We start from the raw sequence: 26,387 nt of genomic DNA, 5'->3' as shown, positions 1-26,387 counted from the left end.
AGAGAGCGAATTATGCCATGAACCTGAGTAGGACTGAATTTGAAACAGTGATTGCAATGAGAGTGAATCAGTGAATACAGATCTGATTCAATTGGATTGGAAACAAGTGAAGCAGGTACTTACTAACAAAAACTGTGACAGTCCAAAATGTGGATAACAACAGACCCATTGGTCTAATATGGATTAGTGGCAAAAAAAATAGAATTGGTCATTAACACCAGTACATTGGAAAAGCCTGGTGGAGGATAAGCCACTCAGTGTTCAAGCCTGCTCCATCCAGAATTGAGATTTAAATATTTCATCATAGTTTTCTTTTCATACCTCCCGATGCAAAACCAAACTTCTGGAGCACTAATTAGATGTTATGACTTCATTTTAATACAGGAAACAATGTTTGCAACTATCTCTACCATCTTCCACCCGACTCCTCCAGCGATATCAATCCACACACTTGATGATCGAGTAAATGGCATTATTTAGGGTTACATGAGAACATCAGACATAAGAACATAATGGACTTCGTAGCGAGAGGGTTTGAGTACAGGAACAAGGATGTCTTGCTGCGGTTGTACAGGGCCTTGGTGAGACAACATCTTGAGTATTTTGTGCAGTTTTGGTCGCCTTACCTGAGGAAGGATGTTATTGCCATGGAAGGAGTGCAGTGAAGACTCACCAGGCTGATACCTGGGATGGCAGGAATGACGTATGAGGAGAGATTGGGTCGATTGGGCTTGTACTCGCTGGAGTTTAGAAGAATGAGAGGGGATCTCATTGAAACTTGTAATATTCTAACAGGACTAGACAGACTAGATGCAGGAAGGATGTTCCCGATGGTCGGGGAGTCCAGAACAAGGGGTCACAGTCTAAGGATAAGGGGTAAGCCATTTAGGACATTGATGAGGAGGAATTTCTTCACCCAGAGAGTGGTGAACCTGTGGAATTCTCTACCACAGAAGGCAGTAGAGGCCAATTCATTAAATATATTCAAGAAGGAGTTGGATATATTTCTTAAGGCTAAAGGGATCAAAGGATATGAGGAGAAATCAGGGACAGGGTACTGAATTTGGATGATCAGCCATGATCGCATTGAATGGCGGAGCAGGCTCCAGGGGCTGAATGGCCTACTCCTGCTCCTATCTTCTATGTTTCTATGTAACATAAGAAATAGGAGCAGGAGTAGGCCATTTGGCCCTTCGAGACTGCTCGACCATTCAATAAGATCATGACTGATCTTCTACCTCATCCACACTATTCTTGAACTATCCCCAATAAGAACATAACGGCCCAGAACTTGGTGTCGGGGGCTTGCCGCGTGTGCAAGCCACCGATGTGCACTTACCCGGCGCGCCGACATCTGAAACCTGGCCCGCAGTGGATTTCCTGTCAGTGGCCCGGTTCTGATGTCGGCGCGCTGTGCTAACCTGACCCAGCAGTGTAGTTAGTGCGATGTGCCGGCTGGGATCAGGTGAGCACTGTTCAGCCAATCAGGGGAGGGGAAACTTCATTCATAAGTTTGAGAGAAAGAACTGTCAAACTCATGAAAAGTACTGCACCCCAAAACACTACTTAAACTTTAAATAAAATTTTAAAAAACATCCCAATCATTAAATTAAGTATAAATAAGTTTTAAAAAATAATTTAAACAATTTTTTTTTTTGAAAAAAATAAATTTTTAATAAAAAGGGTCTAAAACTAAACTTACCTTATTGTAGATTCTTTAAAATAATAAACCTGTGGGGAAAAAATTGTAAATTGCACTAAAACACCACTTACCTGTAAAAATAAATACGTACGTGTGCTTTTTACAAGTGTAAAGGCCGGAGGCCTTTACACATGTGCAAATCCCCCAAAACAGAGGAAATCCAAGACACACGTGCTGCCCCCTACAGCGCACGCACTAGCCTCTTCACCTCTTGGGTTAGAGGAGAGGAAATGCCGGTTTTCAGCGCATGCGCTGTGCATGCTGAAAACCGGCATTTCCTCCGGCTAGACGCATGAGTACCCCTTCCGTACTCATGCGTTTGGGGAGGAATTACTGCCCCAAGGTCCCGATAAGGTCCCACATAAGAGGTTAGCGTGCAAAATTAATGCACAGGGGATTGGGTGCAAGGTATTAACTTGGATAGAGAACTGGTTGGCGGACAGAAAGCAAAGAGTTGGAATAAACAGGTCGTTTTCCGAGTGGCAGGCAGTGACTAGTGGGGTACCGCAAGGATCGGTCCTAGGACCCCAGCTGTTCACAATATATATTAATGATCTGGACGAGGGAATTGGATGTAATATCTCCAAATTTGCAGATGACACAAAGCTGAGTGGGAGGGTATGCTGTGAGGAGGATGTCATGAAACTCCAGTACGATTTGGACAGGTTGGGTGATTGGGCAGAAACATGGCAAATGCACTATACTGTGGATAAATGTGAGGTTATCCACTTTGTTGGCAAAAACAGGAAGGCAGATTATTATTTGAATGGCAATAGATTGGGAGAAGGGGAAGTGCAAAGAGACCTAGGTGTTCTTGTGCACCAGTCGCTGAAGGTAAGCATGCAGGTGCAGCAGGTGGTTAAGAAGGCAAATGGAATGTTGGCCTTCGTAGCAAGAGGGTTCGAGTACAAGAACAAGGATGTCTTGCTGCAGTTGTACAGGGCCTTGGTGAGACCGCACCTTGAGTATTGTGTGCAGTTTTGGTCACCTTACCTGAGGAAGGACGTTCTTGCCATGGAGGGAGTGCAGCAAAGATTCACCAGGCTGATACCTGGGATGGCAAGAATGACGTACAAGGAGAGATTGTGTCAATTGTGCTTGTACTCACTGGAGTTTAGAAGATTGAGAGGGGATCTCATCGAAACCTATAAAATTCTGTCAGGTCTGGACAGACTAGATGCAGAAAGGATGTTTCTGATGGCCGGGGAGTCCAGAACAAGGGGTCATAGTCTAGGGATAAGGGGTAAGCCATTTAGGACTGAAATGAGGAGGAATTTCTTCACCCAGAGTGTGGTGAACCTGTGGAATTCTCTGCCACAGAGGGCGGTGGAGGCCAGTTCATTAAATATATTCAAGGAAGAGTTGGATATATTTCTTGAAGCTAAAGGGATCAAGGGATATGGGGAGAAGGCAGGGACAGGGTACTGAATTTGGATGTTCAGCCATGATCTCATTGAATGGTGGAGCAGGCTCGAAGGGCCGAATGGCCTACTCCTGCTCCTATCTTCTATGTTTCTATGTTTCTATGTTAACAAGTTGGGTGTTGCTCGACCTACTCGTAGATTTTTTGAGTGGAAGGTGGAATGCTTTGGAATACTTTGACTTCTAAAAACCGTTTTTAGAAAAGCCCACATTAAAGCTAATGTAAAAACAGAAAATCCTGGAGATACTCAGCCGGTCAGGAAGCACCTCTTCAAATATGTTGCCTGACCTGCTGAGTATCTCCAGCATTGTCTGTTTTTATTTCAGATTTCCAGCATCTGCTGTATTTTTTTTTGTGTTAAAGCAAATGTAGTTGGTTTATAAGGTGCACCGTGGAGGAGGATAAGCGACTGGTTCAAAGAGATGTGGCAGTATGACCGAGAGAGTTTTGTCAGATTGGAGAATCAACCACAGTGATGGTGGTGGGACTAGGAACGTAGAAACAGGAGTAGCTATTCCACTCCTCCAGCCTGTTCTGCCATTCAATTACACCATGTCTTAACTCCATTTACACGCCTTGCTTCTATAACCCTTAATAGCCCTGCCCAACAAAATATTATAAATCACAGTTTCAATTGACCCCCAGCCTCAACAGCTTTTGGGGGGGAGAAAGTTCCAGGTTCCCACTACCCTTTGTGTGAAGAAAGGCTTCCTGCCATCACCCCTGAACGGCCTAGCTCTAATTTTAATGCTCTGTCCCCTTGTTCTGGACTCTCCCACCAGAGGAAATTGTTTATTTCTATCTAACCTATCAAATCCTTGAATCGTCTTAAACAACTCAATTAGATCACTCCTTAATCTTCTATATTCAAGGAAATACAAGACTAGTCTGTGAAACCGGTCTTCAGAATTTAAGCCTTTTAGCCTGGATATAATTCTGGTGAATCTGCACTGTTCCCACTTAAAGGCCAATATATCCTTCTTGAGGTGCGGTGCCCAAAACTGAGCGCAATACTCCAGATGGAGTCTATCCAGAGCTCTGTACAGCTGTAACATAACTTACAACCCTTTGTGTTCCAGCCCTCTTCAGATAGATACCATCACTCTATTAGCCTTCTTAGTTATTTTACCGACTCCTTCTGTTACTACTCTAGATAAATATGTTGGCTTCAGAAACTGAATATACTTTTTTCAGATTGTTAGGGGAGAACCTGAATTAGATTTGGGCAGTCTCAGTACCTACCAACATCAGTCACTGCAGATTAGTAATTAACAAAGTGGAGAGAGTGCAGAGTAATTTTGTAAAATCAGTAAAATAATATTCAGTGGTCTATGCTCAAGCTGTATACGTCACTGCTTTTAATACATTTTGGGCAATGCTTTCAGTTTTGATAACTGCGCTGCACATACAATGCACTGGAATGGGTGTGGCGAATGTTTATACAGCTGATCCTTAGTTTTAAAGGATTGACTGTGAGAAAAGGTTAGTAAAACTTGGACTCCTAAACCCCAAAAAGTGTGAATGCGACCGTATGTTATATGGAGCAGGAAATGTCAATCCAGAGTATTATTCTGTGTTAAAAAATGGATTTAGTACAGTGACAGTTATACAAATTAATAAAAAGTAAGTTCAGAACTAATTTCAGGAGGCACTAATGCGAAGGTTATTAGAAGCAGGAATGGTCTTCTGAAAGAGCACTGTCAACAAAACTCGGAAATAGTTTATAGTGAAATTGGAATTCCTGAGCGTAGGTTGCAAAGGATGGGTAATCCGCATATACCGAATGCTATCCCGTCTGTCTAATAATCTTTCTGACGATCACCTCTGGGCTTTTGGTGACCTACACTTATCTTTGTGACCTTCGCGGTGGCCAGCTCCTCCTGAAAACGGCCTGCTGTAGATTTTTTGCAGAACATCGCAGTCTGTAAATAATCATTTATGACACTACAAATCAGCCATTGGAATTGTTTTCAGGAAAGCTTTGCTCCATTGCCTTGGTACAGTTTTGTTTTATTTTTGTGGTCCAGTGAACTGAATGATAATATTGTAACGTGCACGGAGTTTTCACACCTCAGACTTCCCTGACCAGCTATGTAAAAAATCTTGCTCTGCATCTTGTATCAATCTTTGCTGTCCTTCTACTGGTAAATATTCTGTTTACTGCACCTAATTTATTTATCAGAGTGAAGCATTCCAGGCCAAATGTATTTCTGCCGGTATCTTCTGTAATTACACAATTCGAGCTACTGAGCGAAATTTAATTGAATCGAAGTATCAACTAGCATTCTCACGACCCTCGAGTAGTCTTTCTTCCTTTACTGGCTCTACAAACGCTTGTTAATTTCAGCTACATTTTTTCTTACTACTTTTATACCAACATTATTATTTTTCCTACTCCTCTCTGGAAGGTGCTGATGGCTTGCTGCGATATAATTGTATGAATTCCAGTCACCATCGTTTACCTCGCACAAAATGCTACTTTCTACCTTGATACCCGTCCAACTATTTGCTTCTATCTACATCGTTAAATATTTGAAAGCTACCGTTAAGTCTCCAATTGTCCAAATCGCTGAAAGTTTTGACCGAGTTTGTGATCGCCAATATAGCCTTGGAATAGGGTTTGTACGACAGACCTTTGCCAGGCATCTCTGGAAATCTTCACTTCAAACCTTGGTGTTCATTTGCAATATGCTTGGACATCTCCGAAGCATAATGATATTGTACACAAGTTATCATTCTAAGATCACCCACTAAAGCTTAGGGTCTTCTCAAATCGCGTATCTGGTTGGACCATAAAGACTCATCAGCTGCATTGTGCTCTGTTCTTTCCACCAATCTCTTTATCTACACCTATTACCGTTTCAACTTATTACACCACCAAATCTAATCTTTGGCTGATGCTTCCATTTCAAATTAGACATTTTGCTTCATCCCGCATGTTTGTTCTCTTAGTTCAATATTGAAACATTTAGGCCACAATGATGTTTCACCTGACTCACACTGAAGCAGTTGGCATAACCATGTTTTCTTCTTGCTGTACCACGCATTCAGCTCAACCTCAAAGCACCGCTGCACATGAAATTTGAATGCACCGACAAAGTTCCACTACACTGATTTTCGTCAATTACTAGAGAAATGCAAGGGTAACAACGCTAAAAAGGTAAATGTCAGTTTATTACTTTATCAGAATGCCCATTGGACCAGTTGGTCTTTTTTTAAATTATTGATTCGCCCATTTGGTACAAAGTACACGAGATGAGATTCTACCTACTACAAGTGGTGTAAAGCTCTCTTGTTCACTCCACTCAATCGTCAGATCAGCGCGAACCTTATATTGTATTACTACATTACTAGATGTGCAACTGAATCGATTAGAGCCCCTGTGTAGAATTTCGTCTACTCTATGGATTCCTAGGAAGGAATGATAATCTTCTTTATTTCCATTTTTTGAAGACAGAATTTCTGTGCGTCTCCCATGTGTAACCAACTGTTAACATCTCCTACCTTTAAAGCTTCCTCTCTTAGCCCTTCCTCATTCAACATTATTGGTCGCATCCTTTCGTTGATCTCAAATAGAACTCGCACTTTTCTTTTATTAATGCTGAATATTAAACCAATGCTTCATTTGATGTTGCATTAGGCCCGTATTCTATACTTGGAAAGATTTTCACAAATTCTACAGAAGTGAATGTGTTTTTCGTCAGACCTGTGAATTACTAAGTCTATATTCAACAACACAGAATTAGACCAGACTAAATACCCACTTATATTTACAATCCTGTAGGTGCGTCGAAATTAGTAAACCAAAGTGTCAACGGAATAGTCTGTGCGTGGACATATATGATTTATTTTATACAGTCAAAAGCTGTTATAAATATAGCTATGGAATAGGAATATAGCAAAATACTGCAGATAGAATAGGAGTTGGATTTGTTGTCACTTCGGAAAATACAAAGATGACGGACATCCAGTTACAGCAAAATTCATAAACATATTTTCAGTAAAGTCTGGCTTTACTGTGATCTCAGTGTAGTTATAGGCTGAGACACTTTGTGTCGCTGTCTACCAATAAGGTGATGAAATCGAGCCAGAGATCCACCACCCATCCCCCCACACCAGGGAGAGGAAGCAGACGCATTGCTGGCGCTTACGTGAACCAAAGGAAACATCTTGTCGGCCGCTCTCCCAGCTTTCCAGACCGTGTCCTGAATTACATCATTTATTTGAGATGTAAGTCACGATATTAATCAACAAGAACATTTATTAGCTTCGAAAAATTTACCCTGCCAAAGAAATGTCACAAACAGGCAGTCGCTGGGTGCTGAGAATGCCATCGATAACGCCCATCTTTCTGCTTTGTGCCTGGAATCTAGTTTCGGGACAGATTCGTTATTCGATTCCCGAAGAACTGGGACATGGTGCCTTCGTCGGAAAAATCGCAGAAGATCTGGGATTGAGCGTGGAGGAACTATCCCGCCGTAGATTCAGGATTGTTTCTGATTCACCAACACAATATTTAGATATAAATCTAAGGAATGGAATCTTATTTGTGAATAAAAGAATAGACAGGGAACAAATCTGTGGACAAAGCCTGACCTGCTTGATGCCTTTGGAAGCGGTAATTGAAAATCCTGTGGAACAGTATCGTGCCGAGGTCGAGATTCTGGATATAAATGACAACTCTCCCAGATTCCCGGACAGTGAAATCCGTTTGGAAATTGCTGAATCGGCGACACCTGGAGCGCGCTTTCTGTTACAGGGCGCGCACGATCCTGACGTGCAAGTCAATTCCCTTCGCACATACCAGTTGACTCCGAATGACCATTTCGTTTTAGATGTACAGGTTCATGGGGAAACGAAATTACCCGAATTGGTGCTGGAGAAGACGCTCGACCGAGAAAAACAATCGCAGCACCGGCTATTGCTCACAGCTCTTGATGGCGGATCCCCGGAAAGGACAGGTACAACCCATGTAACTATTACTGTCTTGGACACGAATGATATTGCACCAGTTTTCCAGCAGTCGTTGTACACTGTCAGTCTCATGGAAGACGTGCCATCGGGCACTTTGGTGATTAAACTTAACGCGACTGATTTGGATGAGGGGTCCAATAGTGACATCGTGTATTCCTTCAGCAGCTACAATAAAGAGAGGGTTGGTGAACTATTTAGCATTAATACCATATCGGGGGAAATTAGGATAAAGGGAATACTGGACTTTGAAGAAGCAAGTATTTATGATATTTATGTTGAAGCTAAGGATAGGGGATCACGCCCGTTATCCACACACTGTACTGTTCAGGTGATTGTCAAAGACGTGAACGATAACGCTCCTAGTTTCACTCTAAATTCTGTTGCTGAAGAAGTACGCGAGGATGCTTCGACTGGAACATTAATAGCTTTAATCAATGTGAGAGACAGGGATTCCAATGAAAACGGACACGTCGTTTGCCAGATCTCGCCAAACCTCCCGTTTGTTCTCAAATCGTCCTTTAAGAACTCATACAGGTTGGTGTCAAATGATCTATTGGACCGGGAACGTGCTCCTGAATATAACATAACGGTTACGTGCAAGGACCGCGGGTCTCCTCCACAGACCACCAGAAAGACCATTGGTCTGCACATTACAGATATAAACGACAACGCACCTAGCTTCCCGCTGTCTTCATACACATTTTATGTAATGGAAAACAATGCACCCGGTAGTTCCATTGGGACAGTGACAGCTTTAGACGCGGACACGGACCAGAATTCCCGCCTTTCTTACAGTATTCTGGAGACCCAGATGCAGGGGGCGCCATTGACTTCCTATGTCTCCATCAACTCTGAAAATGGTGTTATCTATTCGCAGCGGACATTTGATTACGAGCAACTTAAACGTTTTCAGGTCTACATTCAAGCTCAAGATGGTGGCGTTCCATTACTTTCCAATAAAGTTACTGTGAACGTGATTGTTCTTGATCAGAATGACAACCCTCCTATCGTAACATCACCCGGGCCAATGAACCACAGCAAGATAGCTGTGCCTCGATCTGCAGGTCCGGGATACCTGGCGACCAAGATAATTGCTTCCGATGCTGATTCTGGTCAGAATGCACGGCTTTTCTATCAGATTGCGCGAGCCACTGATCCCAATCTGTTTACAGTTTCACATAATTCAGGCGAAGTGCGGACTGCTCGTCATTTTAAGGATGGCGATGCCACCACACAAAGGCTCGTTATACAGGTGAGAGACAATGGACATCCACCCCTCACAGCCACGACGACTATTACGCTTACAGTAGGTGAACAGAGCGCAGAAATTCGCTCAGACTTCGGTGAGCCGCACAAGGATTTACAACCCTCGTCGGATTTAGCGTTTTATATAGTAATTCCTTTGGGAGTGATATCGTTCACACTTCTAGTTGTTATAATTGCCCTTGTTGTCGCCATTTGGCCAATTAACAGACGCACTGCTTATGCTAGGAGTTCCATTGCGAAATGTTGCTGCGTCAGTGAGCTGGAATCCAAGGACAGGTTCCAAAACTCCAACGTCAACCTGCAGATTGTGCCGGATCCTAAAATGATTGCAAATGTCCTTGAGGTACGAGGGAATGGATCTCTTTCAGACACATACCACTATAGAGTTCGCTCGGCGCCACAACGAGCGACAACCGAGCTTATGCTTTTCACACCATTCAGTCCAGCAACACCAGGAACTATTGGAAGGAATAGCAGAACAGCTGCGTCAGTACGTGATGGAAAGGTAACCAATGACTGGCCTGATAAACCCAATAAGGTGAGTAGTATACATTGAAACAAAACAAATATCTGATTATATAAAAATTATGGGAACGCACAGCTACTCGACGAGCATCGGAAGCAGCGGTTAACGATCAGAGACTGATCTACCTCAATATCCTAGGCTTTATTTTCCTATACAATAGTTTTGATTTGTTTACCAATTTAACCCACTTTCAGCTGAGGCAATTAAAAAATATATAGTAGAATAGCATTTCATCAGTTCTGAACAACTGATCATAATATAAATCGTTCGAAACTGAATGAGACTAAGATAAGTAAACCAAGAGATAGATTATTTTCATTGGCAGCACTGTGTGCAAAATTCATTTAATGAATCCATTAGGATGTAGTGATAAGAAAAATGTAGTAATTTGCAATGCTTTTGCAATAGCTGGCAATTGTCTACAATTGGTGATTTCTGCGTTCAATATTAATAGTTGTTCAATTTTATTGATCAGACGCAACAAATGCGTGTAGTTTTGCTCTATACGTTAACTTGAACACTTTATAAACTTTCCCATCTTTGTTATTGATGCAGCACAGAATTAGATCAATATTTTAAATCTCTTCTTCAAGTCGGAAGCCAACCTCTACATTTGCTTTTCTCAGCTCATAGCTCTTGTAGCTTCGTTGGTCCCTGTCTCTTACAGAATATCCCGAAAAAATCACACTCTGAAAAGAACACAGCCTTATTTAACAGTATAATCCGACTAGGATGGTCTTCAATATTTGTTTCCTCCAGTTCCATGGTCCGACTTTGATTTTACTTTTCTGATTCTTGTCACGGGATCTTAGGCCAATATTTTCTATTCGATCTTTTCAAGTTCCTACCGTCTCCACGCCTACCGTCTCTAATAGGCATTCTGTGTAGGAGACGGTCACGTTCTGTAACTTCACTGTAAGAGTGTTCAGCATCTCTTTATTCAAAAGAACTGCACAACCGGCTGTTTTACTGTCCCTCCAACATCCACTCCTTCCAACGAGTGCTGCCACTAATTATAGCATTATAGCTTTCCCTCATTTGGGATCAAACAATGTAAGACAGGGCAGGGAACGAACCTGGCTTTTTCTTGTTTTGTGTAGCTGACCTACGGTCTATGTTAACTACATCAGTTACTGACGGACCCCTTACTTTTTCGTATGGATGTTATATTTTCTAGCTTTCCTAAAAAGAATGTTGATCGCTTTTTTCGAAAGTTGGTAATGTTGGTAATGAAAATTCCTCCTTAACTCTTTCCATTGTAGCACTGCGATCCACATCACAATTTGCCCTTCCAAGCCTATCGGATCATCGAACCTCTGGTGTCCATAAGACTTTCTGAACCTGATGGCATCCCTTATGTTGTAGTAAGAGAGTGAATATTTTAACTTGCCCTATCCCACACCGTTTCGTCCATCTCTCATATTCCCAGTCCACATGCCTGCGTTGGTTCTATGTACAATGCCTACCGTCTCTAGTAGGTATTCTCTATGTGGAGGTGGATAATCTTAAATTTAGAATCAAGCAATTTAGGAAGAAATACAGGCAGCACTTTTTTCATGCAACGGGTAGTAGAAATCTGGAACTCTCTTCCTCAAAAGGCTGAGGATGCTGGGACAATTGGAGATTTCAACATTGAGATCTATAGGATTTGTTAGCTAGGGTATCAAGGTATATAGAGCAAATGCGGGCAAATAATTTACCTTACAGATCAGCCATAAGCTAAGGGAACGGTGAAGCAGACTTGAGGGATTGAATGGCTTACTCCTTTTTCTATGTTCCTACGTTCTTTCAGAGTAGAAGTTTACTCATGTCGATCCTTTTGCTGAGAAGGGTAATCACACATCCCCTTCCTACGACTGGTCTCGTATATAATGTCAAGTTATAAATCTGATATTTTATCTCAAACTATGGACCAGATTAATGGACTGACCAATTTCGTAATTGCTAGTGGTTTAACTCGGGTGTTCAACTAACGATGGTTTTGCTTGTGTTACACACTTAAGATTTGTTAGTACTTTTCTGAATTATATGACATAACTTTGGACAGCTCCAAAAGCTGTGAATCTTCTTCGATGTATCCAACAATTTAACGAGGTCTCTTTGTCTTTACCAATCTGTTGCTTTTGGAAGTCAATAACACCTCCAGTTAGTCTTTAATCTTATTCTTGTTTCTTGGCAGCCTTGGCTTCCTGGTAGCATTCTCGCATCTAAGTCAGAAAGTTGCAGGTTCAAGTCTCACTCCAGAGGCATGAACACATAACCTAGGCCAGAGCACGGTGGCATAGTGGTTAGCACTGTTGCCTCACAGCGCCAGGGACCCGGGTTCAAATCCGGTCTCGGGTGACTGTCTGTGTGGACTTTGCACATTCTCCCCGTGTTTGCGTGGGTTTCCTCCGGGTGCTCCGGTTTCCTCCCACAGTCCAAAGATGTGCGGGTTAGGTTGATTGGCCATGATAAAAATTGACCCTTAGTGTTAGGCGGGATTAATACGTGGGGTTACAGGGTTACGGGGATAGGGCTAAAAAAAAAAATAGGGCAGCACGGTGGCATAGTGGTTAGCACTGTTGCCTCACAGCGCCAGGGACCCGGGTTCGAATCCGGCCTCGGGTGACTGTCTGTGTGGAGTTTGCACATTCTCCCCGTGTTTGCATGGGTTTCATCTGGGTGTTCTGGTTTCCTCCCACAGTCCAAAGATGTGCGGGTTAGGATGATTGGCTATGATAAATTGACCCTTCGTGTTAGGGGGATTAAATACGTGGGGTTACGGGGATAGGGTGGGATATGTGTTGGTGTAGGGGTTACGGGGATCGGGTGGGATATGTGTCGGTGCAGGCTCGATGGGCCGAAATGGCCTCTATCTGCACTGTGGGGTTTCTGTGATTCTGTGAACACTTCAGTGCAGTCCTCGAGGGAGTGCAGCATTGGCAGACATGCCATCTTTTCGATGAGACGATCGAGGCCTCGTATGACCTCTCAGATAGATGTAAACGATCTCATGGCATTATTTGAAAAAGAGCATGGGTATATTTCCCAGTGTCCGGTATTTTTTATCTTTCAGCCAACATAATTAAAACAGATTATTTGGTAATTTATCATCTACCTGTTTTTGGAAAGTTGGCCCTGAGGTCGTTAACGGCGCTGTTTAAATGCAAGCTCATTTTTTCTTTCTTATCTACTGGTTTATGAGCATATAAGCAAGAATACGGCAAGAAAAGAATCTGTAGTCCATCTGCTGCCGAATATCCATGCCAATTCACGGCAGGGCACTATTAATTAATTTTAGGGTATAATTTGAAATTGAACAGCCGCTTATTTGGCTTCTGTTGAGAATTCCACTCTATATTCATCAGCGTTTTTTCATATCCCAAAGGACATAGCTGGTTATTTTATCCTGCAGTATTTTTGAAACTTCATAACTCAAGGATAGAAAAGTACAACGTTTACCTAATTTAGATCTGTAAGGTACAGTTGGTAGATAGCTCTAATGCCCTACCAATCATTGTCGCCTCATAGCTTTGATTATAGTTTAGTTCTTGTTTTTACACGTTCCTGCTATTTGCTTTAACATGTGATAGAACTCATAGATCAGCTCCACTGCTAAAGGTACCCCCTTTGTTGCTGAACTTTTACTTTATCCTAAGCAACTTTTACACAGTTTAAAGCACAAACCCGTCCCAAGACTTCAATACTGCTCTTGATAGGCAATCCACCTCCCGTGCCATAACCCGACCTTGTTATTGCTAAGTTATTTCACTCTTTCTATTTTATAGGTCCCAGTTGATGATGCGTAGCATTGCACGTCGAGAGTCAAAGTGGAGTGGGCACGCAGTAATATTTTAGTCAAGCTTGAGGTGCTTCAGCGCCACCCTGAGGGTGGCGGAATGCAATTACAGCATCAGAAGTTTACATATGCAAAATCTGTTATAAATCTTAGAAAAACAGTATTGTACAGCACAGAAGGAGGCCATTCGGTCCTTCATGCCTTTGCGGGCTCTTTCAAAAGCTATCCACTTAGTCCCATGCCACTGCTCTTTCCCCATAGCGCTGCAAATGTTTCCTTTTCAAGTATATATCCGAATCCCTTTTAAAATTGACTACTAATTCTTCTTCCACCATCTTTTCAGGCAGTACGTCTCGATCACAACAGCTCGCTGCATAAACAAATCCTCATAAGTGTAGACACCAATTTATAATCGGAAAAAAGTTGATACAAAAATGTGAAAATGTGACATATGAATTAAGTTTTTGTAAAAAGCAAGTGTGTAAAAATGTAATACTGTCAATCTATTATATATTCCATTGTGTATTATTTATTATAGTTAAATAGTAAAACTTCCAACAATTTAGGAAGCTGAGAAGTAAAATTGTTTCCAGTGCAGGTGTGTCCCTGTATTTAGGCTGAGGAGCTAGAAGGCACAAAACCGATGCTACAGCTAAATCACTGACAGGAGGGTGTAATTACAGCATGGGTAAGTTTACATAATTCTCCTTTGCAATTGTGGACATAGCAATTTAATAGGGAAAAGTTGATACAGAAGTGTGACAGAAAACGTGACATCCAGAAGTAAGATTTGTACACAAGAAGGTATCGTTATTTAAAAAATATTTTAGACAGATTAGTATCTGGTCTAAATTAACTAGTTAGCCATTTTGGCAATTGCAAATAACGTTTGGCTTATCTTATTCTGAACCGTTGAGTCGCACCGGTAACCAACTAATAGATAATAGTGTCGAACATTGACATGATTTGAAAGTAGAACCATCTGAGTTTGTTCAGATTGAGTTATAATTAACCGATTTAGACAATCAAAGATGGTCTACACAACACAATAGCAAAATACTGCGGATGCTGGAAATCTGAAATAACAACGGATAATGCTGGAAACACTCAGCAGACCAAGCAGCTCTACGGAAGCTACCTGACCTGCTGAGTGTTTCCAGCATTTTCTGTTGTTATTTCTGACTACACAACAATTGTTCAGTGCCCAACTGTGATCATCTTAAATGTTGCAAATTATCTGCTACTTAATTTCGTCAGTAATTTTCTACAAACTCGGACTTTTAGCACTCATTTTGTTACCTAGTGCATTTTTGAAAAGCTTTCTGCCAAAACTCTTCTTATGTGCAAAGAGAAATTAAATGTAGGTTCAGGTGCAAGCTTGTCGTCTCCCAAACTGGCAGGTTGTTATGCTCATTGACAACTTATTTTAGTAAAAACAGTACTTTCTGATATTTTACAATATGTTTCTCCACACAAAGTCTGGTCACCTCTGTGCTTATCTAGCTTAAATTATTATACACAACTAGTTGATTTCCTGTAGTTTTGTACACGGTGATTTAAGACCAAGTGTATTCTTCATTAAATTTGGGAGAGAGGCCGGGGGACAATATAGAGATATAATTCAGCACCCATTTTATAATCACACAATCTGTTCTTATTTGATATAAAACAATGATTTTATTTCATTATTTGCAATTAAATAGTAACATTGAGGGAAATTTTGGGAAACAGGGAAATTGACGTGTTTGGAGGAAGGAGGTTTATCTACTGTACTGGCTCAGGAGCTGGGAGATGCAAAACTGAACTACTCTAGCACTACCTCAGGATGTAGAGTGTAATTACAAGGTGGCAAGTTTACATAGGCAATTCTCATTGTAAATGTGAACGTAGGAAATTATAATAGAAAATGTTGACACTAAAGTGAGCCGAAAACAAGAAGTAATATTCTGGACAGGAAGTGCATGTGTCATGAGATTGGTCAATATATTCCACATGTCATCATACTTTTGATTAACTTGTGAACTATTTAATTCCACTAAAATAATTAGGGCTATATATTTTCAAAATCCACTGTGCCATCCTTGAGCTTGTTGGTAATATTGTAAGTTTGATTAAGGTACATTTGTTCCACAATAATATGATGTCATAACCATAACCTTGCTCTTTGTACTGAACAATTAACTAGAACTATAAATTTTGAATCACAACTGGTGCAACAGAAGAGGGGCAATATAAGTGGCACGTATTTAATAACAACTTCCTAGTCTGGACAGATATATCTGAAATACATTTATGCAAAATTGTTTATCAATCAAAGCAACCCAAACAGCGTGAAGCATTACAGGTTCGATTTGTAATGCCTCCTTCCGTGGGCCTACAAGAATATGTATCTAACCTCAACACAAAGCAAAACGTCAAATCGTATTTCAGCAAAGTGACTAATTAATTGTTTGAAAGACACTCGAATATCAAAATAACTTGAATGTTAACTGTGAGCAAAACTGAAGAGCAATGGTGAACTTTAAATGGGCCATTTTGCTTGGTGTTACAATTTACTCTATATTTCAATTATTATTCATTTAGATCAGGAACAAGTTGTTTCTTTGATTGGAAGTTTTACGAGGTAAGTTTTAAGATAATTTGTGCAAGTCTCATAAATAATTTAAATTCTGCTTCCAAAGATCCAATAAATATAACTGAAGACTGAAAGTAGTTTATTTCTTGTCGCTTAAAGAAACGCGCGAATTTAGTCGGAATACCGATACCAGAATTTCATATACTCACTGCATTCTGAACATATATGGATAATGTCCAGCATGTTGTAATTTTGAAATTTTCAGTGAAGTTCAGTTTTAATATTCTCTCAGTGCAGTTATAGGCTGAGACTCTTTGTGTCGCTGTCTACCAATAAGGAGAAGAAATACAGCTGGAGATCTACCACCCATCCCCCAACACCCGGGCAAGGAAGCAGAACGAATGGTGGCGTTTGACGAACGCAGCGAGCCATCTCCTCAGAAGATCTCTCAGTTTTTCAGCTAATTTCCCACATTGAATGATTTACTTGGGATGTGACGCTGAACATTATCAACCGGAAGAATTTTTGAGGTTTGAAACAATCATCCCTGCAAAAAGAAATGACACAATCGGGCGGTCGCAGGGTGCTGAGAAAGCAAGCGATACCATCCATCTTTCTGCTTTGTGCCTGGAATCTGGTTTCCGGGCACATTCGCTACTCCATTCCCGAGGAACTGGAACACGGTGCCTTCGTCGGAAAAATCGCAAATGATTTGGGTTTCAGTGTGGAGGAACTATCACGCCGTAGATTCAGATTGGTATCTGCCTCCTCAATACAATATTTGGATGTAAATCGCATGAGTGGAATTTTATTTGTGAATGCAAGAATCGACAGGGAACAACTATGTGGACAGAGTGTTACCTGTTTATTGCCTTTGGAAGCGGTAGTTGAAAATCCTGTGGAGCAGTACCGTGTGGACGTTGAGATTCTAGATGTTAATGATAATTCTCCGAGTTTTCCGAACAGTGAAATTCGCTTGGAAATTGCAGAATCAGTGATGCCTGGAGCGCGCTTTCTCTTAGAGCGCGCGCACGATCCCGATGGAGGAAACAATTCGATCCGCACATACCAGCTCACTGCAAATGAACATTTTGTTTTAGATGTACAGAGTGTTGGAAAATGGAAATTACCTGAATTAGTGCTGGAGAACTTTCTCGACCGCGAAAAACAATTAAGGCACAGTTTATTGCTGACTGCTCTTGACGGCGGATCTCCAGAAAGGTCAGGTACCGCACACATAACTATTATTATCTTGGACACAAATGATAATGCACCGGTTTTCCAGAAATCGTTGTACACTGTCAGTCTAATGGAAAACGTGCCACTGGGCACTTTGGTGATTAAACTTAACGCGACTGATTTAGACGAGGGGCCTAATGGTGAGGTAGTTTATTCTTTTAGTAGTTACAATGAGGCAATAATATCTGAAATCTTTACGATTAATCCCATGTCCGGGGAGATCAAGGTAAAGGGAATATTGGATTTTGAGGAAGCGAGTGTCTATGAGATTCATGTGGAAGCTAAAGACAGAAGTGCACAGCCGTTATCGGCACACTGTAACGTGCGGGTGGAGATCAAAGATGTCAATGACAATGCTCCTGATTTGATTCTAAATTCTATTTCCGGTACAATCAGTGAGGACGTTCCGACTGGAACTCTGATAGCTTTGATCAGTGTAACAGACCGGGATTCCAATAAAAACGGGTACACCGAGTGTTCGATCTCTCCAAACGCCCCCTTTGATCTGAAATCTTCTTTTAGAAATTCGTACAGACTCATCACAGGTGATGTACTGGACCGGGAAAGTGCTCCCCAATACGAAATAACTGTCACGTGTAAGGACCGTGGTTCCCCTCTATTATCCGCGAACAAAACAATCGTTGTGCATATCTCAGATATAAATGACAATGCGCCACGCTTTACACAGACTTCATACACAACCTATGTGACGGAAAACAATACACCTGGCAGCCCCATTGGATCAGTGACAGCTCTAGATCCAGACATGGACCAAAATTCACAACTTTCTTACGCTATTGTGGAGAGCCAGATTCAGGCAGTGCCAGTGTCTTCCTATGTCTATATCAACCCGAAGAACGGCACCATCTATTCAAAGCGTCCATTTGATTACGAACAGCTTAAAAGTTTTCAGATCCACGTTCAAGCACAAGATGCTGGAATTCCGTCACTTTCGAGCAATGTTGTTGTGAATGTGATTGTCCTCGATCAAAACGACAATCCTCCTGTTATAATATCACCTAGATCAAAAAAACAGCCCAATTTAAACGTGCCTCGATCCGCAGATCCAGGATATTTGGTAACAAAGATCATTGCTTCGGATGCTGATTCTGGTCAGAATGCACGACTTTTCTATCAAGCTATGCAATCTAGTGACCCGGGTCTTTTTACAATTTCACATAATTCAGGAGAAGTAAGAAGTGTTCGGCGATTTAAAGATAGCGACGCCGCCACACAAAGGCTTATTATCCAGGTGAAAGACAATGGTCATCCTGCCCTCTCTGCTACGGCCACCGTTACGCTGACGATAGTTGAGGAGAACACAGACATTCAACCAGACTTTAGTGAGCCGCACAAGGATTTACAAAATTCGCAGAGATTAACGTTTTACATAATCATTTCTTTGGGAGCAACATCGTTTATTCTGCTAGTCGTTATAATTGTACTTGTTGTCGCTATTTGCCCAACGGGCAGGGGCCCTGCTTATGGTCGGGTTTGCTCTCTTGCTAATTGTTGCTGCACCAGAGAATTGGAATATCAGAGTTCAAATGTCAATCTTCAAATTGTGCCGGATTCCCACTTTATTCCAAATATTCTGGAGGTTCGTGGAAATGGATCCCTTTCAGAAACCTACCGTTATAAAATTCGATCAGCGCCGGAACCAGCTGAAATGTTTTTCACACCATTCAGTCCGCAAATGCCGGGAAGTATTGGAAAGAACACTGGATATGTGCCGCAGCCGAGTGGAAAGCCGAAGAACAACTGGTCCGAGGTACCCAATGAGGTGAGTAGCGTAGACACAAGATAGCAGCTCAATGGTAAAACTCGCTGGAGTTTAGAAGAATGAGAGGGGATCTCATTGAAACTTATAATATTCTAACAGGGCTGGACAGACTAGATGCAGGAAGGATGTCCCCGATGGTCGGGGAGTCCAGAACCAGGGGGTCACAGACTAAAGATAAGGGGTAGGCCATTTAGGACAGAAATGGGGAGGAATTTCTTCACCCAGAGAGTGGTGAACCTGTGGAATTCTCTACCACAGAAGGCAGTAGAGACCAATTCATTAAATATATTCAAGAAGGAGTTGGGTATATTTCTTAAGGCTAAAGGGATCAAGGGATATGGGGAGAAAGCAGGGACTGGGTACTGAATTTGGATGATCAGCCATGATCGCATTGAATGGCGGAGCAGGCTCGAGGGGCTGAATGGTCTACTCCTGCTCCTATCTTCTATGTTTCTAAAACAAAACGTGCATGGAGATGGAAGGATACTCCGCTGACATAGACAGCGACACAGTTTAACTTTCACATACCAATCGACCTTTGTGCTCTTCCAGCATTTTCTGGATTTACTTCATATTTCCAGCATTTGCGGGTTGTTTAAGCAAATGCCTATAAATATCAGAATCGTTTCTGCCAAAATGTCTGATTTGTTTGTTTACTACACATAATCCTTTCACTTGATGTAATCTAGCAAAATATAATACATTAACATTGATCAATGTTCTCATAAGCGAAATTAATGTAAAACGTTAGGAACCTGGGTGAGTAAAACGAAGTGGGCATGGGAAAGTTGATCTTGCAGCATTATTGGATCTGCCTTTCTGATTTATTCTTATATATTACAATAGTTGTTCTTTTTTGGAACTGAATATAACAAACATTGTGTTGCTTTCACAACAAGCAACAGTACTAAGGTTTGTTATTTAGCACCTAAGCAAACAAATCAGAAGGTTGAAGGGAAGCACAAGTATGTTTAGAACTCTTACAGTCCCTTGCGTCATACACTAATGAGACCGCATCGAATACATCTAACAGATACCAATATTAATATACAACAGGGGATTCAACACATTTAGTTAGCCAGAGAGACGTTTATTGAGTTGTTTCATCTTCTGACATCACAACTACATGGGCAATCGACCATAAACACAACTCTGCCGGTGGCATTTAAAGTTACAATCCTCGACTCTTTGGGCTTCGCTTCTTTTCAAGCTACCATTAGGGAATTTGATAGGACTAGACGTTTCCTTCATGCACTGACGCATCCAAAATGTATTCGAGGTTCTGATACGACATGTCACTGGCTATGCATACTTTGACACTGCGCAACACCTGCAGAGATCTACGCAATAAGGTACTTTGATATTGGCATTTTTTGTACTGTTCATGCCGCCCTGCAGCTTACAGCAAAGGGTTGTCCCTCGCTCCAGCTGATGGCTGACACATGTTGCGCAACAATAACAACGTTTGTGTGAGGTTCCGCTGAACTCCTTGCTTTCTGGTAGCTTGCAGGAACCTAGCCGTTCCGTTGTCTATGAGAATCAAAACGTGTTCTCTGTAATTCGTCAAAACAGCATGCAGTATGCCATGCATAGTGACTATGGAGGAAGTTTCGCTAGTGTGTGTTAAGAACTGCCTCCCCAAAACTTGGATGCTGGGATCGACATATTTTTGCTATGTAATGGTTGAGGAGCAGCTCAGCCATGATCTAATTGAATGGCGGAATAGGCTAGAGGGATTGAATGGTCTACTCCTTTTCGTATGTTCGTGTAATTCCGATAGAAAAGAAAAGTGAACCAAGTACTTAAGGCACATTGAATGTTTTAAACCTGAAACGTCTCCATGTACTTACATTCTTTAGTAAGTAAGCTTTCTTGTAGTTGTACCAGTCCTTCTTCCTCCAAATGTTTTATGCCTTGAGTGTATAATCGTATTTGGTGCAACGTAAAGGCTACTTGAAGGAGAAGGCTTGCTAGCTCTGTGCACAAAAAGCCAAGCAGATTTTGCACCGGTCTCAAGATTGGTTGGGAAAGTTGTTGCTTTCCTTGGAAGAACGGGTGTGTGCAAAGTAAACAGTCACTTAAAACTATGATTACTTTGGTTGTTTTAGTGCTGTTAGTATCCGTGTCATCAAGAGTTATATTTAGCGAATGGCTAGGCGGCATCTGAGTGGCACTGGCAGTCACGAATTGTCTAGTAAAAGCAACAACTCCAGAAGTGGATAATTAGCCCGTCGGTCTTTCCTGCAGAGATAGCTATGATTTATGTCCTAGAATTTCACTCTTTCTCAAATGTTGAGGATGTTGACAAATAACTGCTTTCAATGTTGCTTTTGTTCTACCACTTTCGTCCACCTCATTTTTTTCTCCATCTTCTGTTTCTGATCCCCAGCTCGCTTGCTCGCAGTAAAACATATGCCATCCCATCTATTGTGATTGCAGTTGAATGTATATCTGAAAATTCCCCTCAGCGATACAAGCTTTTCGATGTCCAAAGCAGCGTTCATCCTATTGGTGCATTTCCTCAATTTCAACTATTCTACTTCCCATCCATTTAAATATTTTCCTATATCAAAAATGTCAGAACTTATGAAAGCTGCTGTCTAATATCAAATTATCCACTGTCTTAAATAGACTAATTGATTTGTGGACCGCAACTGAACGTAGGCAACTAATGGTCTCCCTGCCATACACCTCTATAACTATTCTCTTCAACATTTTGGTGATTTACTATACTCTCGGACATTCATCTGGTTTTGTGTATTCTCGCACAAATTACCATTCTATGGTATCCAAGCAAAGATTCCTTTCCTCTTCAATTACTGTATCTGCGTTGCAGTTAATGGGACTTTTTCTGACCCTTTTCCCATCATCTTAAGAAATACACTGGTATTCTTTACGACCCCAATCTGTTTTTACCCAGTAATTACCTTACTAGATCATCAAAAGAAACGACAATTCTTTAGATGATGATCCCACTCTACGTTAATCAGCTTTCTACCGTTTAAATTCCTTCAATGCACACATTTATACCTGTAGTATGACAATTTCCGAAATTCATAATTTCCGAAATTCATTATTTCCTCGTAATCTTTCATACAATGTTAACAATCTTGTTCAGTTCACATTGGAAGATACATTTCTTGGCTTTCTTGCCAGTCCAACCAACAGGCACTACCTTTTCTGACTTTACTATTAGTTGATGATTTATTGGAATTTTTTAACATTGACTTGGACATCAAATGAACTCTTACATCTTTGCCATTAAATACCTTCTGTCTTCGAACATATCGAGTTATCATGCTTGTTGAAAACTTTTGCCCAGGAGAGGCTCACTTTTCTGGCTTTTTGCTTATGCATCCCTTTGATTGTAATATGATGCCTTGGCTTTCTTTTTTATGTCTCCAGACTAATTGTCTGTACCTGGATTCAATTATTATAACTAGCCTTACAATTTATATTAGCATTCAGATTAACGCTGCTTCCATATTCTATAGAGGTACATTAATAAACGATATAGCTTGTTAGAGGTATGATTCAGTCTTACTTCAGGTATGGCTTTCTTGCAGCCCCTCTAAATGAGGGTCTGGATTATGCAGTTGGTGGCAAGTAAGCCTAGTATGCGACGTTAAAATTGGATGTTTATAACATCATGTTGACTTTCACTTTGTGATATGTGTTGCATGCACCTTAAAACAATGTTGAAGGCAAATGTTTATGCTGTCACTCAGACAATGTGGCACTACCGCTGTTAAAAGATATAACTTGGGGTCCGGGTATGAGATTGCACAGTCATATATCCAGGGTTCATGGGCAAATAGATTGGACTGCAGAGAGACAGGCAGATACTGCTGAAACTCCACAGTTCGACCCAGTTGAACCAAGGTTCAATTCAGTGTACATTGTGTCTATTCTATGATGAGGAAGCAGGTGGCAAAGCTGTGCTGCTGGGGAGAGCGTCTGATACCTGTTGCTCAAGTAACGATGGCTAAAGCCGATTTCCATCAGTTGTAAAATGGCCAATTAAGTGACTATTATTCTTGGGGAAGATGGCCAGGTCTCTTTGACGTCAATGTGACTCAAAGTCGGCAATTTGGTTGATCCAAGTAAGCCTGCTTTGGCAGTCTTTGTAATCTAGTGTCTCAAGCAGGGAAATCCACAGTTGTCCAAGGTACTGTTGATGATTAATCAGAATCTGGCTAACTAATGGAACCTGTAGTGATAAATTTGTTACTGCAGGATAGGATTATTTCCACTCAGCTTCCTATAGCCCTAAAAGCCGATGGGCCGGATATTCCGATCCCTACGGGTGTGTATGTGCTGTGTACGCACCCGCAGGGACATCGGAAATGCAGGTTTCAGAAATGCACCGCGCATGCGCTGAAACCGGCATTTCCGATCTTCGGACGCCTGCCCTGGAGAAGGTCCTCTGCGGGGGGAGAGTTACGCTTTCTGCAGAGCCACCGCCCGCAGAAAACACTTAAAAATCTTACGCCTGGTAAAAGCAGGCGTAAGGCCTGGTTTTACCAGGACTAGAGTTGAACAAAGGTTTTTTTAAAAATTTCACTGATTTATCATTTAAAAATACTTTTAAAAATGTAACTTTGGGCCGTATTTTCCGATCGGAGGCTTCCCGTGTGCGGAGGCCTCCTACCTCGAAAAAATCTACGAACTTACCTGAGGGCTCCCAAGGTACATACAGTTCCGATCCTGGGCCTCTCCAACTCCAAGTTCGCAAGCGTCCCTGGGATCATGTGGGCCATGGGGAGCCAATCAAAGGGAATCTCCCTTCATACACTTGACAGATAGACCTGTCAAATATATGATTGGAGATCACCCCAAAAGCACTTTAAAACATTAAATAAATTTTAAAAACATCACATTATTAAATTGGTTGAAATTGCAATAAATTAAATACTTTAAACAAAATTTTAGTTTAAAAAAAAAATATTTAAACTTTTTTACGGGGCTAAAAATAAAAGCCTAGAAATTCGTCTCGGGTGATGGCGGAAACAGGTGGTATCGGATTGGGTGGTATCTGTTACCGCCCGTTTTGTGCCACCACCCAAGTCAAATTTCTAAGCCATAAACTCCACCTGTCAGCATTTTTCAACAGCTTAGTTTTGATGCTCTTAAATGTGGGTGGCGTATATGCATGTATCAAATATCTACATCACCAACAAGAATAAAATTTAGCTTTCTCCACATCCACCAAATTCCCCTAAATAGTAGTTGGCTATTTTCTTTTTAATTGCTCGGATCTATAAATTATAAATCCACAGGTGCAGAAACCGAGTCAACAGAAAACTCCAAGATTAGAACATATTTTGCGATGAACAAGCCTCTTCACCTCATTTGATCTCATCCATTGAGAATTCCATTCCATTCAAACCATTTCTCTAGTGCAATATTTAATTATTGCTTAAATGAGTACCATGCCAAGCATTCTTCCCAGCAACCTTTTCATCTGTGTAAGTAAATATTTCCTAATTTCGACCCTAAATTTGTTTGCACAGCCCCAAATCAGTGCATTCTTGTTTTACTGCCATGAGGAATCCAAAAGTACTGTTCATGAAGTATGATTTGGACAGGTTGGGTGATTGGGCAGATGCATGGCAGATGCAGTATAATGTGGATAAATGCGAGGTTATCCACATTGGTGGCAAAAACAGGAAGGCAAATTATTATCTGAATGGCAATAGATTCGGAAAAGGGGGAGTGCAATGAGACCTGGGTATCCTTGTGCACCAGTCGCTGAAGGTAAGCATGCAGGTGCAGCAGGTGGTTAAGAAGGCAAATGGTATGTTACATAGAAGATAGGAGCAGGAGTAGGCCATTCGGCCCTTCGTGCCTGCTCCGCCATTCGATGAGATCATGGCTGATCCTTTAATTCAGTATCCCGTCCCCGCCTTCTCTCCGTAACCCTTAACCCCTTTTGCCCGTAGAAATATATCTAATTCCCTCTTAAATATATTTAATGAGCTGGCGTACACTGCCCTCTGTGGCAATGAGTTCCACAGGTTCACCACTCTCTGAGTGAAGAAATTCCCCCTCATCTCTGTCCTAAATGGTTTAGCCCTTATCCTTAAATTATGTCCTCTAGTTCTGTTCTCACCCGCCAAGGGAAACATTCCTTCTGCATCCAGTCTGTCTAGACCTGTCAGAATTTTATACACTTCTATGAGGTCCCCTCTCAATCTTCTAAACTCCAGTGTGTACATCCCTAAACTACATAGTCTCTCCTCATAGGTCATTCCCGCCATTCCTGGTATCAGCCTGGTGAATCGCCGCTGCACCCCCTCCATGGCAAGAACATCCTTCCTCAGATGAGGCGACCAAAACTGTACACAGTACTCGAGGTGTGGTCTCACCAGTGCCCTGTACAGCTGCAGCAAGGTATCCCTGTTCCTGTATTCTAACCCTTTTGCTATGAAGGCCAGCATACCGTTTGCCTTCTTGACCGCCTGTTGCACCTGCATGCTCGCCTTCAGTGACTGGTGTACAAGAACACCCAGGTCTCTCTGTACTTCCCCCTCTCCCAATCTATTGCCATTTAAATAATAATTTGCCCTCCAGTTCCTGCACCCAAGGTGGATAACTTCGCACTTGTCCACATTATAGTGCATCTGCCATTTATCCGCCCAATCGCCCAGTCTGTCCAAATCGCTCTGGAGCTTCCTGGTCTCTTCCTCTGAGCCCACCCCCCCTCCTAGTTTAGTGTCGTCTGCAAATTTGGAAATGCTGCATCCGACTCCCTGATCCAGGTCATTAATGTAAATTGTGAACAGCTGGGGGCCCAGGACAGATCCCTGTGGTACCCCACTTGTTACTGCCTGCCATTCAGAAAATGAGCCGTTTATTCCAACTCTCTGTTTTCTATCTGACAGCCAGTTCCCTATCCACGCCAAAACTTTCCCCTTTATCCCATGAGCCTCAATTTTCCATGCTAATCTTTTATGTGGGACCTTATCGAAGGCCTTTTGGAAGTCCAGGTACACCACATCTACTGGCTCTCCCCCATCTATTCTACCAGTTACTCCCTCAAAAAATTCCAATAGATTAGTCAAGCACGATTTACCCTTTGTAAATCCATGTTGACTCTGTCCTATCCTGTCCCCATT

General features: G+C 41.7%; 1 protein-coding gene across 8 annotated transcripts in view; it reads left to right on the top strand.

The window, feature by feature from the left end:
- The window catches only part of LOC147114292 (protocadherin alpha-C2-like), a 308,165-nt gene that overhangs the window by 24,474 nt on the left and 257,304 nt on the right, over nt 1-26,387 (top strand). The window contains exon 1 of one of the 8 annotated variants that reach the window (XM_085995961.1): nt 7,289-9,903. The exons of 6 other annotated variants lie outside the window; for them this stretch is intronic. In XM_085995961.1, the coding sequence (XP_085852087.1) occupies nt 7,420-9,903 (2,484 nt within the window). In that variant the 5' untranslated portion in view covers nt 7,289-7,419. Of the gene's footprint in view, nt 1-7,288; nt 9,904-16,470; nt 19,270-26,387 lie in introns of those variants that run through there. One more of the 8 variants, XM_085995962.1, reaches the window with a different exon arrangement.

Source organism: Somniosus microcephalus, chromosome 8 (genome assembly GCF_052327205.1).
Source record: "Somniosus microcephalus isolate GS21.2 chromosome 8, FLI_Smic_1.0, whole genome shotgun sequence".
Taxonomy (NCBI): Eukaryota; Metazoa; Chordata; class Chondrichthyes; order Squaliformes; family Somniosidae; genus Somniosus; species Somniosus microcephalus.
Note: the sequence above shows the minus strand (reverse complement) of the source record. Positions and strands in the feature narration are given on the sequence as shown.